The 15,693-nt window shown below is 43.9% G+C and overlaps 1 protein-coding gene across 1 annotated transcript in view; it reads right to left on the bottom strand.

Annotated features, from left to right (window-relative positions):
- LOC139543760 (torsin-4A-like) overlaps nucleotides 1-15,693 on the bottom strand; it is a 23,804-nt gene extending 8,111 nt beyond the window's left edge. Inside the window, exon 1 of the mRNA XM_071350142.1 lies at nucleotides 15,517-15,693. Within this exon, the coding sequence (XP_071206243.1) occupies nucleotides 15,517-15,627 (111 nt within the window). The 5' untranslated portion in view covers nucleotides 15,628-15,693. The remainder of the gene's footprint in view (nucleotides 1-15,516) is intronic.

Here is a 15,693-nt window from a genome sequence, read left to right as displayed (position 1 = left end):
CGTGTTCCTAATGTTTTGTTTGACTCAGTGTATATAGTGTTAAAGACCGGATTGAGTCATGTTCAGAAAATAGCTCTGATACCTCTGTGTTCCCATTCGTACTGTATGTGATGTCACTCAGTTCCTACTGATGAAACAGCCCTTATACATGGAACATTTACAGAAATATTGATTTTCGTCTTTGCAGTTTAGATTGTAAATAGTGTTAACTCAATACATTAACATGAACGTACGAAGGTATCAGAGCTAATTCTCTGCTGATTGACAGATAAAGATTACGGAATACGTGTGTGTGTGTGTGTGTGTGTGTGTGTGTGTGTGTGTGTGTGTGTGTGTGTGTGTGTGTGTGTGTGTGTGTGTGTGTGTGTGTGTGTGTGTGTGTGTAAGTATGTATGCTGGCACCAAATCACTGTACAATACAGAACAGATGGAAACCTCTTCAATCTTTCCGGCCTCCACGCAAAAACCAAAGTGAGAACTACAACAGTCAAAGACCTCCAATACGAGGTCATTATTGTCCACTCCAAAGCATACCTCCTAACTGCCATGAACAGGTTATCTGAAGCATAAAAGTGTCTGGGACTCTTGTATGAACATAAACAAAACAAAGGTGCTCCACGAGCCTGCCCCAGGACAACCATCAAATCCAACAGTAACCTATGTTGGTTGTGAACCACTTGACAACGTGGTTGTCATTTGCCTACCTCAGCGGCCATCCTCTAGTAAACCCTGTGAAGCGTTAGCCTTATCAGTCGACTGTACTTATCTTGGCACCAGTCTCAACCACCGACCTTGTGCAGGCCTGGCATGCAGAGCTCAGAATCAGAGGAATTAGCACATCAAACATGCCACAGGCGCTGGACCAAAGACAAATAAAAACATTTCAAAGAGTGAATGTTGAAAGTAATTGTTTTCTGCCCCGAAAGCATGTCCAGGTAGTCTAGCTAGTCTGACTAGCTAGTTTACATTGGCACTGCTGCCAGGAAGCGTTACACACTGTGTCAGTGTCAGCCATTCTCTGCCCAAGTACAATAGGATTAGACTACACCTTAATGTGTCCGGCAGCCGGGGTTGGGTAAGTTACTTTCTAAATGTAATCCGTTAGTTACCTGTCCAAAATTGTAATCAGTAACGTAACATTTGGATTACCCAAACTCGGTAATGTAATCTGATTACTTTCCCCTTAAGAGGTATATAGAAGAAAACAACAGTGGTCTCTGACTTGTGGTCAGACTCGTTCAGGTGGAAGAAACTTAAACTTGCACCCTTTTTCAATACTGAATCGAATGTCATGAAAAAACAAAAAGGTTTAAAAGTAATCAAAGAAATAATCATGTAATTTCTCAAAAGTATCTATTCTGATTACAATCTTTTTTGCTGGTAATGTAACTCATTACAGTTACTCCCCAACCCTGCCTGCGGACAGGTGAAGTGATAAAAGGCCCTTTTATCACTTAGATTTGCTCCCCTCCAGCGCCCTCTCTTCTTTGTCCTCTCTCCTCTGTCCTCTCTTGCCTCCTTTTGAAAACGTTCAAAGTCAATCAAGGGGAGTCGGCGAGGAGAGTGAACGTGGAAGCACTTCCTTCTCTACATTTGCACATTACTAGGCAAATTACGTTTACAGGGGTGGATCCCAAAATAAATGTGTAAAGTGCTCAAAAACAAATTAAGTTAGTTGTGCAAGACATTTTATAGATAAAACAAGAAGTAGTATATTGTTTTAAAACAGTAGCATATACACGAGTATCCTCAATGAAAGGTGGCTATTAAGTAAGGGAGGACACTATTCTGCTTGTCTAACGAATTGACACTCCTCGACCACTTGACCTCTTATTGGTTTTCCGGGTCATGGAGGAGAGAGGACGAAGGATGGTCTTTTACCCAAAAGAGAATCTCCCCATCTTAACCCCCTCCTTCACCAGCCTGGTCTCATAGACTAGAAGTAACATAGTAAACGTACATCCGGGAGACTCAAATTAGAATGGTATGGTTACATAAGACTACTTAAGACAAAACAAAAAGGCTGGTGTATAACACGAACATCTAGAAACCCAAAGGTTGCGAGTTTGAATCTCATCATTGTAAACTTTAGTATTCTAGCAACTTTGCACTTACTTACTACTTTTTAGCTACTTTGCAACTACTTAGCATGTTAACTAACCCTAATCTGAACCCTCAAAAAACTCAACCCCTGCAAAAAAAATCCCATTGGCTATTTGCAACCATTTTACATCTAAACTCTTTTGACACCAACTGTGGCCCATTGTCTGAACACACTCCTCAACTAACCCATAGGCTGAGAACATTCCCCGGAGTGTCTCTACCGTGGCTGTAGCATTATTCATACACTTTATTTCTTTATTTCACCTTTATTTAACCAGGTAGGCCAGTTGAGAACAAGTTCTCATTTACAACTGCGACCTGGCCAAGATAAAGCAAAGCAGTGCGACAAAAACAACAACACAGAGTTACACAAACAAAAATACAGTCAATAACAGAATAGAAAAATCAATGTACAGTGTGTACAAATGTAGAAGATTAGGGAAGTAAGGCAATAAATAGGCCATAGAGACGAAATGCTTACAATTTAGCATTAACACTGGAGTGTTAGATGTGCAGATGATGATGTGCAAGTAGAGATACTGGGGTGCAAAAGAGCAAGAAGAAAATAACAATATGGAGATGAGGTAGTTTGGTGTGCTATTTACAGATTGGCTGTGTACAGGTACAGTGATCGTTAAGCTGCTCTCACAGCTGATGCTTAAAGTAAAAGAGGGAGATATAAGTTTCCAGCTTCAGTGATTTTTGCAATTCGTTCCAGTCATTGGCTGCAGAGAACTGGGAGGTAAGGCGGCCAAAGGAAGTGTTGGCTTTGGGGATGACCAGTGAAATATACCTGCTGGAGCGTGTGCTACGGGTGGGTGTTGCTATGGTGACCAGTGAGCTGAGATACGGTGGGGTTTTACCTAGCAAAGAGTTGTAGATGACCTGGAGCCAGTGGGTTTGGAGATGAATATGTAGCGAGGGCCAGCCAACGAGAGCATACAGGTCGCAGTGGTTGGTAGTATATGGGGCTTTGGTGACAAAACAGATGGCACTGTGATAGACTACAACCAGTTTGCTGAGTAGAGTGTTGGAGGCTAGTTTGTAAATGACATTGCCGAAGTCGAGGATCGGTAGGATAGTCAGTTTTACGAGGGTATGTTTGGTAGCATGAGTGAAGGAGGCTTTGTTGTGAAATAGTAAGCCGATTCTAGATTTAATTTTGGATTGGAGATGCTTAATGTAAGTCTGGAAGGAGAGATTACAGTCTAGCCAGACACCTAGGTATTTGTAGTTGTCCACATATTCTAAGTCAGACCCCTTCAGAGTAGTGATGCTAGTCGGGCGGGTGCGGGCAGCAATCGGTTGAAGAGCATGCATTTAGTTTTACTAGCATTGAAAAGCAGTTGGAGGCCACGGAAGGAGTGTTGTATGGCATTGAAGCTGGTTTGGAGGTTTGTTAACACATTGTCCAAAGAAGGTCCAGATGTATACAGAACGGTGTTGTCTCCTAGGCGGTGGATCAGAGAATCACCAGCAGCAAGAGCGACATCATTGATATGTACAGAGAAAAGAGTCAGCCCGAGAATTGAACCCTGTGGCACCCCCATAGAGACTGCCAGAGGTCCGGACAACAGGCCCTCTGATTTGACACACTGAACTATATCTGAGAAGTAGTTGGTGAACCAGACGAGGCAGTCATTTGAGAAACCAAGGCTATTGAGTCTGCCGATAAGAATGCGGTGATTGAAAAGCCTTGGCCAGGTCGATGAAGACGGCTGCACAGTACTGTCTTTTATTGATGGCGGTTATGATATCGTTTAGGACCTTGAGCGTGGCTGAGGTGCACCCATTACCAGCTCGGGAGCCAGATTGCATAGTGGAGAAGGTATGGTGGGATTTGAAATGATCTTTGATCTGTATGTTAACTTGGCTTTCGAAGATTTTAGAAAGGCAGGGCAGGATGGATATAGGTCTATAACAGTTTGGTCTAGAGTGTCAGCCCCTTTGAAGAGGGGGATGACCGCGCCAGCTTTCCAATCTTTGGGGATCTCAAACGATACGAAAGAGGTTGAACAGGCTAGTAATAGTGGTTGCAACAATTACGGCGGACAATTTTAGAAAGAGAGGGTCCAGATTGTCTAGCCCAGCTGATTTATAGGGATCCAGATTTTGCAGGTCTTTCAGAACATCAGCTTTCTGCATTTGGGTGAAGGAGAAGCGGGGGGGGGGTTGCAAGTTGCTGCAAGGGGTGCCGAGCTGTTGGCCGGGGTAGGGGTAGCCAGGTGGTAAACATGGCCAGCTATAGAAAAATGCTTATTGAAATGATCGATTATTGTAGATTTATCGGTGGTGACAGTGTTTCCTAGCCTCAGTGCAGTGGGCAGCTGGGAGGAGATGCTCTTATTCTCCATGGACTTTACAGTGTCCCAAAACTTTTTTGAATTAGTGCTACAGGATGCAAATTTCTGTTTGAAAAAGCTAGTCTTAGCTTTCCTAACTGACTGTGTATATTGGTTCCTGACTTCCCTGAAAAGTTGCATATCGTGGAGACTATTTGATGCTAATGCAGAACGCCACAGGATGGTTTTGTGCTGGTCAAGGGTAATCAAGTCTGGTGTGAACCAAGGGCTATATCTGTTCTTAGTTCTACATTTTTTGAACGGGGCATCCTTATTTAAGATGGTGAGGAAAGCACTTTTAAAGAGCAACCAGGCATCCTCTACTGATGGGATGAGGTCAATATCCTTCCAGGATACCCGGGCCAGGTCGATTAGAAAGGCCTGCTCGCTGATGCGTTTTAGGGAGCGTTTGACAGTGATGGGGGATGGTCGTTTGACCGCGGACCCATTACGGACGCAGGCAGTGATCGCTGAGATCCTGGTTGAAGACGGCAGAGGTGTAGTTAGAGGGCAAGTTGGTCAGGATGATATCTAAGAGGGTGCCCATGGTTACGGATTTGGGCTTGTACCTGGTAGGTTCCTTGATAATTTGTGTGAGATTGAGGGCACCTAGCTTAGATTGTAGGACGGCCGGGGTGTTAAGCATATCCCAGTTTAGGTCACCTAACAGTACGAACTCTGAAGATTGATGGGGGGGCAGTCAATTCACATATGGTGTCCAGGGCACAGCTGGGGGCTGAGGGCTGTCTATAACAAGCGGCAACAGTGAGAGACTTGTTTCTGGAAAGGTGGATTTTTAAAAGTAGAAGCTCTAATTGTTTGGGCACAGACCTGGATAGTATGATAGAACTCTGCAGGCTATATCTGCAGTAGATTGCAACTCCGCCCCCTTTGGCAGTTCTATCTTGTCGGAAAATGTTGTAGTTGGGGATGGAAATTTCAGGATATTTGGTGGCCTTCCTAAGCCAGGATTCATACACGGCTAGGACATCAGGGTTGGCGGAGTGTGCTAAAGCAGTGAATAATACAAACTTAGGGAGGAGGCTTCTGATGTTAACATGCATGAAGCCAAGGCTTTCGCGGTTACAGAAGTCAACAAATGAGAGCGCCTGGGGAATGGGAGTGGTGCTGGGGGCTGCAAGGCCTGGGTTAACCTCTACATCATCAGAGGAACAGAGGAGGAGTAGGATAAGGGTACGGCTAAAGGCTAAAAGAACTGGTCGTCTAGTGCTGAGAGTGAAAGGAGCAGATTTCTGGGCGTGGAAGAATAGATTCAAGGTATAATGTACAGACAAGGGTACGGTAGGATGTGAGTACAGTGGAGGTAAACCTAGGCATTGAGTGATGAGGAGAAAGCTTTTGTCTCTAGAAGAACCAGTTAAGCCAGGTGAGGTCACCGCATGTGTGGGGGGTGGGACAAATGAGCTATCTAAGGCATATTGGGCAGGGCTGGGGGCTCTAGAGTGAAATAAGACAATAATCACTAACCAAAATAGCAATAGACAAGGCTTATTGACATTAGGGAGGGGCATGTGTAGCCAAGTGATCATAGGGTCCAGAGAGTAGCAATAGGTGAGTCAGGGAGCCGATTCAGTAGTTGCTACTACGCGGCGATTCAGACAGCTAGTGGGCCGGGGCTAGCAGGTAGGGCTTTGGCGATGTCGCAACGGAAGAGCCTGTTGAAACCACTTCGGATGATTACGTCGGCAGACCAGTCATGATGGATCGGCGAGGCTCCGTGTCGGCAGTAAAGGGTCCAGACCAATTGGCAAAAGAGGTATTGTAGCCCAAGAATTAGCTGGTGGACCTCTACGGCAAGCTGGGAGAAGGGCCTAGCTCGAGGCTAGCTCAAGGCTAACTGGTGCTTGCTTCGGGACAGAGACGTTAGCCCTCGGATAGCAGCCAGTTAGCTGCGATGATCCGGCGTAAAGGTTCAGAGCTTGCGGTAGGAATCCGGAGATTTGGTAGAGAAAAAGCAGTCCAATATGCTCTGGGTTGATATCGCGCGTGCAGACTGGCAGGTATTGACCGAGCTGAGGCTGGCTGGTGTCCTAGTTAATGGTGAAGACCGCTAGCAGTGGCTAACTGACTACTAGCTAGTAGCTAATTAGCTGACTAGCTTCTGATGGGGGTTCCGGTTCTAAAGTATAAAAATTGCAGATCCGTACCACAATGGGTGAGGCGGTTGCCGGACAGTATATGCAGTCCGTAGATAGAAAGTGATATTAAAATATATGCGAAATATATACGGGGGAAAAAACAGAGGAAAACTATATATTAAACGATATTACTTCTTGCCAGCGTGAGTATGCATCCGTAACTACTAAGAACTGGTGCTTTCCCTTTTGAGCAAAATCTATATGGATGCGCTGCCAGGGCCTCTCAGGCCATTTCTAAGGATGCACTGGTGCAAGGTTCGGCATATGTCTATTAGACTGACACCTGGCATCTCCTTACCATGTCTTCTATGTCTGAGTCTAACCTGGGCCAGCAAAAGTGGCTCCTTGCAAGAGCTTTCATTTTGACCATGCCCCAGTGGTTTTCATGTAGCTCCTTCAGTAAGTCCCTCTGTAGAGTAGCCGGCACCACCGCTCTCATACCCCATAACACACCATCACTTTCTACAGTGAGCTCATCCCTTCTCACCTAATAAGGCTTTAGTTCAGGATCAGTAACATGGTTACTGTAAGTGTAAAGTGCTTCACTTTTGAAAAACCCTTGTCCTTGGTAGTTTCCCTGGCTATGCCCTTAGCTAAAATGAAAAGTACATCTAAAAATGACACTCGATAGTATGGATGGCTCTCTGACCCCCCCCCCAAAGGAAGACAGCTGTGTCTTCGTTATTTGCTGACATTGTTCTGACCACACCCAAGGTCTGTCTTTCTGTAAGAGCTCTGTCATGGGTTTGATGAGAGTAGAGAGATTCTCCATGAACTTGCCATAGTAGGTAAGTAAAGCCAGATATGCTCTGAGCTCTGTCACGTTAGTTGGCACTGGAGCCTTTGCAATGGCTTCAGTCCTGCACTGGATGTAGCGAATGTTTGTCTATCCTGTGACCTAAGTAAGTGACACTAGACTGAAAGAATGCACACTTGTCCCTGTTTACTCTTAACCCACGCTCTTGCAGCCTCTTTAACACCGCTTCTACGTTCTGTAAGTAGTCCTCAGCCAATTTCCCTGTGATAAGAATGCCATCTAGAAAGCACAGAACCCCAGATAAACCCTGTAAGACCTGGTCCATAATACGTTGGAATATAGCTGGAGTGCTTGAAACTCCATAAGGCAGTCTATTCATCTGGTATAAACCCTTCAACGTGTTTATAGTCAGGAAATGCTTTCTCTTGATCTACCTTCACTTGCTGGTAGGCCTGTGTAAGGTCTAACTTTGTGAACTGTTTACCCCCGGCTAGAGTAGTCCTGGGTCTTTGGTAAGGGATACTGTTCCACATCCACCCATGCATTTACAGTTCCCTTGTAATCATGACATATTCTGACACCCCCGTTTGTCTTTGGAGTGCAAACCAGAGCTAGAAATACACTCCTTGTTTTTCTATCTCTGTAAGCTGTTTGTCTACTGCCTCTCTGAGTGCATAAGGCACAGGTCTAGCCTTACAGGTGTAGCCTTACAAAACTTTGGCACAGCTTTCTCTGACACTTGAATTTTGGCTTTAACTCCCTTTACCACACCCAGTTGATCACACAAAACCCGCAGCATATTTATCGCACAGCTGTGCAACTGGGTCTGACACATAGTTCACTCTTGACCAATCTAATTTCAGGTGTTGAATCCAGTTCCTCCCCATTAGCGTAGGACCCTTCCCTTTTGACACTAATAGAGGTGACACTAACATTTTACTCCCTCTATGTTAAATATAAGACACATACATTAATTAATAATTTCGGTTGCCTATCCTGACGTGAAGTTTGTTCTATAGAAAGTATTTGACTCTAGCCACAAAATTAAAGAAATTAGAAGGGGGGGGGGGGGGGGGATTTCGGCAAGGCCATTTTCTTGCCTGCCGAACTTCTCCCCCACTTCTATCTTGGGACTGCAAGGCCTGGCATACTTCTGAATACTTTTGGTAGATCATGTTGAACAGTAGTGTGTGCCAGAGAGAGTATTTGACTCTAGCCACAAAATTAAGGAAATTAGAAGCGGTGGGGATTTTCAAGGCCATTTTCTTGCCTGCCGAAATTCTCCCCCCCCTTCTATTTTGGTATTTTTTTAATTTTTTAATTTTTTAATTTTATACCCAATTTTCGTGGTATCCAATCGCTAGTAATTACTATCTTGTCTCATCGCTACAACTCCCGTACGGGCTCGGGAGAGACGAAGGTCGAAAGCCATGCGTCCTCCGAAGCACAACCCAACCAAGCCGCACTGCTTCTTAACACAGCGCGCCTCCAACCCGGAAGCCAGCCGCACCAATGTGTCGGAGGAAACACCGTGCACCCGCCCCCCTCGGTTAGCGCGCACTGCGCCCGGCCCGCCACAGGAGTCGCTGGAGCGCGATGAGACAAGGATATCCCTACCGGCCAAACCCTCCCTAACCCGGACGACGCTAAGCCAATTGTGCGTCGCCCCACGGACCTCCCGGTCGCGGCCGGCTGCGACAGAGCCTGGGCGCGAACCCAGAGACTCTGGTGGCGCAGCTAGCACTGCGATGCAGTGCTCTAGACCACTGCGCCACCCGGGAGGCTATTTTGGTATTTTATTAGGATCCCCATTAGCTGTTGCGAAAGCAGCAGCTACTCTTCCTGGGTTCCACACAAGACATGAAACATAATACAGAATGACTTAATACAGAACATCATTAGACAAGAACAGCTCAAGGACAGAACTACATTCATTTTTAAAAAGGCACACGTAGCCTGTACGTTTTCTTGAATTTGTTCTGGATTTGGGGACTATGAAAAGACCCCTGGTGGCATGTCTGGTAAGATAAGTGTTCGTGTCAGAGCTGTGTGTAAGTTGACTATGCAAACAATTTGGGATTTTCAACACATTAATGCTTCTTATAAAAATAAGAAGTGATGCAGTCAGTCTCTCCTCAACTCTTAGCCAAGAGAGACTGGCATGCATAGTATTTATATCAGCCCTCTGATTACAATTAAGAGCAAAACTTGACGCTCTGTTCTGGGCCAGCTGCAGCTTAACTAGGTCTTTCCTTGCAGCACTGGACCACATGACTGGACAATAATCAAGATTAGACTAAACTAGATCCTGAAGAACTTGCTTTTTTGGAGCGTGGTGTCAAAAAAGCAGAGCATCTCTTTATTACTGCTAGACCTCTCCCCATCTTTGCAACCATTGAATCTATATGTTTTGACCATGACAGTTTACAATCTAAGGTAACGCCAAGTAATTTAGTCTCCTCAACTTGTTCAATAGCCACACCATTCATTACCAGATTCAGCTGAGGTCTAGCACTTAAGGAATGATTTGTACCAAATACAATGCTCTTAGTTTTAGAGATGTTCAGGACCAGTTTATTACTGGCCACCCATTCCAAAACAGACTGCAACTCTTTGTTATTAAGGGTTTCAGTGACTTCATTAGCTGTGGTTGCTGATGTGTATATGGTTGAATCATCAGCATACATGGACACACATGCTTTGTTTAATGCCAGTGGCAGGTCATTGGTAAAAATAGAAAAAAGTAGAGGGCCAAGAGAGCTGCCCTGCGGTACACCACACTTTACATGTTTGACATTAGAGATGCTTCCATTAAAGAAAACCCTTTGAGTTCTATTAGATAGATAGCTCTGAATCCATGATATGGCAGAGGTTGAAAAGCCCTTGTTTTTTCAACAACAGGTTATGGTCAATAATATCAAAGGCAGCACTGAAATCCAACAGTACAGCTCCCACAATCTTCTTATTATCAATTTCTTTCAACCAATCATCAGTCATTTGTGTCAGTGCAGTACATGTTGAGTGCCCTTCTCTATAAGCATGCTGAAAGTCTGTTGTTAACTTGTTTACAGAGAAATAGCATTGTATTTGGTCAAACACAATTGTTCCAACAATTTGCTAAGAGCTGGCAGCAAGCTGATAGGTCTGCTGTTAGAACCAGTAAAGGCTGCTTTACCACTCTTGGGTAGCGGAATTACTTTGGCTTCCCTCCAGGCCTGAGGACAAATACTTTCCTCTTGGCTCAGATATATCTTGGGACTGCAAGGGCTGGCACACTTCACAATCATTTTTCGTGACCTATCATACCCTCTGATGTGTGCCACAGGAAGTATTAGACTCTAGTCACAAGAGGAAGTGGTTATTTCAGCAAAAATAGTTTTCAGAGCCCTCTACTGTTCTCTCTACCCATCCCTTAGCCCCTCATTCCATCGTGCTTTTCCCTCTTATGGCTTTTCCTAAACATTTTTACACTTTCTCTGTTTTAGTTTTTAAGAATGTAGGAACAGTAGTAATAATAAAAATGATAACAATAAATCAAAAGTTTGTACTCTGGGCGAAAAAGAACGTTCAAATATACATTTGAAGTCGGAAGTTTACAAACACCTTAGCCAAATACATTTAAACTCAGTTTTTCACAATTCCTGACATTTAATCCTAGTAAAAATTCACTGTCTTAGGTCAGTTAAGATCACCACTTTATTTTAAGAATGTGAAATGTCAGAATAATAGTAGAGAGAATTATTTATTTCAGCTAATATTTCTTTCATCACATTCCCAGTGGGTCAGAAGTTTACATACACACAATTAGTATTTGGTAGCATTGCCTCTAAATTGCTTAACTTTGGGTCAAACGTTTCGGGTAGCCTTCCACAAGCTTCCCACAATAAGTTGGGTGAATTTTGGACCATTCCTCCTGACAGAGCTGGTGTAACTGAGTCAGGTTTGTATGCCTCCTTGCTCTCACACGCTTTTTCAGTTCTGCCCACAAATTTTCTATAGGACTGAGGTCAGGGCTTTGTGATGGCCACTCCAATACCTTGACTTTGTTGTCCTTAAGCCATTTTGCCACAACTTTGGAAGTATGCTTGGGGTCATTGTCCATTTGGAAGACCTATTTGCGACCAAGCTTTAACTTCCTGACTGATGTCTTGAGATGTTGCTTCAATATATCCACATAATTTTCCTGCCTCATGATGCCATCTATTTTGTGAAGTGCACCAGTCCCTCCTGCAGCAAAGCAGCCCCACAAAATGATAGTGCCACCCCCATGCTTCACGGTTGGGATGGTGTTCTTCGGCTTGCAAGCCTCCCCCTGTTTCATTTTTGTTTCATCAGACCAGAGGACATTTCTCCAAAAAGTATGATCTTTGTCCCCATGTGCAGTTGCAAACCGTTGTCTGGCTTTTGATGGCGGTTTTGGAGCAGTGGCTTCTTCCTTGCTGAGCGGCGTTTCAGGTTATGTCGATATAGGACTCATTTTACTGTGGATATATATCTTTGTACCTGTTTCCTTCAGCATCTTCACAAGGTCCTTTGCTGTTGTTCTGGGATTGATTTGCGCTTTTCGCACCAAAGTATGTTCATCTCTAGGAGACAGAATGCGTCTCCTTCCTGAGTGGTATGATGGCTGCGTGGTCCCATGATGTTTATACCTGCGTACTATTGTTTGTACAGATGAACGTGGTACCTTCAGCCATTTGTAAATTGCTCCCAAGGATGAACCAGACTTGTGGAGGTCTACAATTGTTTTTCTGAGGTGTTGGCTGATTTCTTTTGATTTTCCCATGATGTCAAGCAAAGAGGCACTGCGTTTGAAGGTAGGCCTTGAAATACATCCACAGGAACACCTCCAATTGACTCAAATGATGTCAATTAGCCCATCAGAAGCTTCTAAAGCCATGACATCATTTTCTGGAATTTTCCAAGCTGTTTAAAGGCACAGTCAACTTAATGTATGTAAACTTCTGACCCACTGGAATTGTGATACAGTGAATTATAAGTGAAATAATCTGTCTGTAAACAATTGTTGGAAAAATTACTTGTGTCATGCACAAAGTAGATGTCCTAAATGACTTGCCAAAGCTATAGTTTGTTAACAAGAAATTTGTGTGGTTGAAAAACGAGTTTTAATGACTCCAACCTAAGTGTATGTAAACTTCTGACTTCAACTGTATGTATTGCAAATTCGTTACATATTGTACAAATTGCAATTCATAACATATCATTCGAATTTTAATTCGAAACATATAAGAAATGGATGATGGACATCAACAAACTAATACATACACAGCAAATTCTCCTGTGTTTTTTCCAGTGTCTATAGGAGTCCACACTTTTCACTGTTAAATTAATAGATTAAACCATTCTTTTGACTTTCAAGTGAATTGTAGTGACCACCCATGACGCTATTTGTTAGTTAAATAAAGTCCACCTGTGTGCATTCTAAATGTCACATGATCTGTCACATGATCTCAGTATATATACGACTGTTCTGAAAGGCCCCAGAGTCTGCAACACCACTAAGCAAGGGGCACCACCAAGCAAGCGGCACCATGAAGACCAAGGAGCTCTCCAAACAAGTCAAAAGTTGTGGAGAAGTGCAGATCGGGGTTGGGTATAAAGAAATATCAGAAACTTCGAACATCCGACAGAGCACCATTAAATCCATTATTAAAAAATTGAAATAACACAACAAACCTGCCAAGAGAGGGCCGCCCACCAAAACTCACGGACCAGGCAAGGAGGGTATTAATCAGAGAGGCAACAAAGAGACCAAAGATAACCCTGAAGGAGCTGCAAAGCTCCACAGCGGAGATTGGAGTATCTGTCCATAGGACCACTTGAAGCCATAAACGCCACAGAGCTGGGCTTTACGGAAGAGTGGACAGAAAAAAATCCATTGCTTAAAGAGAACAATAAGCAAACTCGTTTGGTATTCGCCAAAAGGCATGTGGGAGACTCCCCAAACATATGGAAGAAGGTACTCTGGTCAGATGAGACTAAATTGAGCTTTTTGGCCATCAAGGAAAATGCTAAGTCTGGCGCAAACCCAACACCTCTCATCACCCCGGCAACACCATCCCCACAGTGAAGCATGGTGGTGGCAGCATCATGCTGTGGGGATGCTTTTCATCGGGGACTGGGACTGGGAAACTGGTCAGAATTGAAGGAATGATGGATGGCGCTACATACAGGGAAATTCTTGAGGGAAACCTGTTTCAGTCTTCCAGAAATTTGAGACTGGGATGGAGGTTCACCTTCCAGCAGGACAATGACCCTAAGCATACTGCTAAAGCAACACTTGAGTGGTTTAAGGGGAAACATTTAAATGTCTTGGAATGGCCTAGTCAAAGCCCAAACCTCAATCCAATTGAGAATCTGTGGTATGACTTCAAGATTGCTGTACACCAGCGGAACCCATCCAACTTGAAGGAGCTGGAGCAGTTTTGCCTTGAAGGAGCTGGAGCAGTTTTGATTTGAAGGAGCTGGAGCAGTTTGTGCCAAGATGTGCCAAGATTATAGAGACATACCCCAAGAGACTTGCAGCTGTAATTGCTGCAAAAGTATTGACTTTGGGGGGGGGTGAATAGTTATGCATGCTCAAGTTTTCTGTTTTGTTTGTCTTATTTCTTGTTTGTTTCACAATACAAAATATTTTGCAAAGTGGTAGGCATGTAGTGTAAATCAAATGATACGAACCCTCCCAAAAAATCTATTTTTATTCCAGGTTGTAAGGCAACAAAATAGGAAAAATGCCAAGGAGGGTGAATACTTTCGCAAGCCACTGTAAACTGAAACAGCTGTTTCAATAACGGGTGCAATAAGTAACAGATTGGATTAGTTTAAAAAAATCTATGTTATGTGTATTTGAGTAGCATAACATTAATTCATCAATTAATGTTCATGCAAAAACATACATATTGAAACAAACAATACATTTGCAATAGAGCATGCTGAGAAATATGATAATGGTGGGCGTGGTTTACCTTTAACGCTGGTTATTAACACCAACACTAGGGTAGTTTTACACCAATGAGTGTTATTTTATAGAGTTAATTTAACACCTGAATCAACACTAGAAATATTACACTGAAAAATCAACACTAGGTAACACCGGCCAATTTGCTGCGTACCATACAAAACATAACATATCATACTAAATGGAGGGAGATAGATTTACTTTTGATATGTTACGTCTACCCCTGAGTCCAGGTTGCCTTCACATGTACAGGTAGCGAGTGGCCTGAGAGGTGATGTCTCCATTCCACACATTCTACAGGCAGGGCTCTCCAACCTTGTTCCTGGAGACCTGCCCTCCTGTAGGTGTTCGCTCCCCAGTTGTAACTAACCTGATTCAGTTTATCAACGAGCTAATTATTTATTAGAATCAGGTGTGCTAGATTAGGGTTGGAGTGAAAATCTACAGGAGGTAGCTCTCCAGGAACAGCGTTGGAGAGCCCTGTTCTAGAGCCTTTCCCTGGCTGCATTCCAGAAGCTTTTTGTCCCTCTCCCAGACCCTCGCTGCTCTCTGCTGACTACATTTCCTTCCTAGCTCACACACACTGAAATAGAGAGCAGCATAAATGTTCCTCTGTGTCTTGTGTAACATATAGGTTGTCTTGTGTAAGGCAGAAACCAGAAGTTTGTGGCTTGTTTTTTGAATGATTTTAAAACACACTAGATCTCACTTCACATAACCTGTTTCCATTGCTGCACATAGATTTTCAAGTTCTGGTTCTGTGTTTTACGTGGAAGCTTTTCTAACCCTGATTGTGTGTGTGTGTGTGTGTGTGTGTGTGTGTGTGTGTGTGTGTGTGTGTGTGTGTGTGTGTGTGTGTGTGTGTGTGTGTGTGTGTGTGTGTGTGTGTGTGTGTGTGTGTGTGTGTGTGTGTGTGTGTGTGTGTGTGTGTGTGTGTGTGTGTGTGTGTGTGTGTGTGTGTGTGTGTGTGTGTGTGTGTGTGTGTGTGTGTGTGTGTGTGTGTGTGTGTGTGTGTGTGTGTGTGTGTGTGTGAGAGAAGCTGGCCAGAGGCCTAGAGACACAGCTGCAAATACCTCACCCAGAAACCTGTGTAAGCAAGGAAGGGGAGAAATAGGAGAGAGAAGAGGAGGAGAATAGAATGCAGAAAGAGATATTCTGGAAAACCAGTCTGCTTACCTTGAACGAATAGGTAATAGCAAGCCTCCTATAGACTGAGTTCTTCACTAGGCTCGCTCCATGAGTTTTGTGGGGAGAGAACAGTAAACTCCTTCTGTGGAACTCTATCATTGGATAGTGAGCTGGTTTCAGAGCAACTACAACTACGATACCACTCCTCCTATCTCTCTATCTCAC

This window comes from Salvelinus alpinus, chromosome 18, assembly GCF_045679555.1.
Source record: "Salvelinus alpinus chromosome 18, SLU_Salpinus.1, whole genome shotgun sequence".
NCBI lineage: Eukaryota > Metazoa > Chordata > Actinopteri > Salmoniformes > Salmonidae > Salvelinus > Salvelinus alpinus.
Note: the sequence above shows the minus strand (reverse complement) of the source record. Positions and strands in the feature narration are given on the sequence as shown.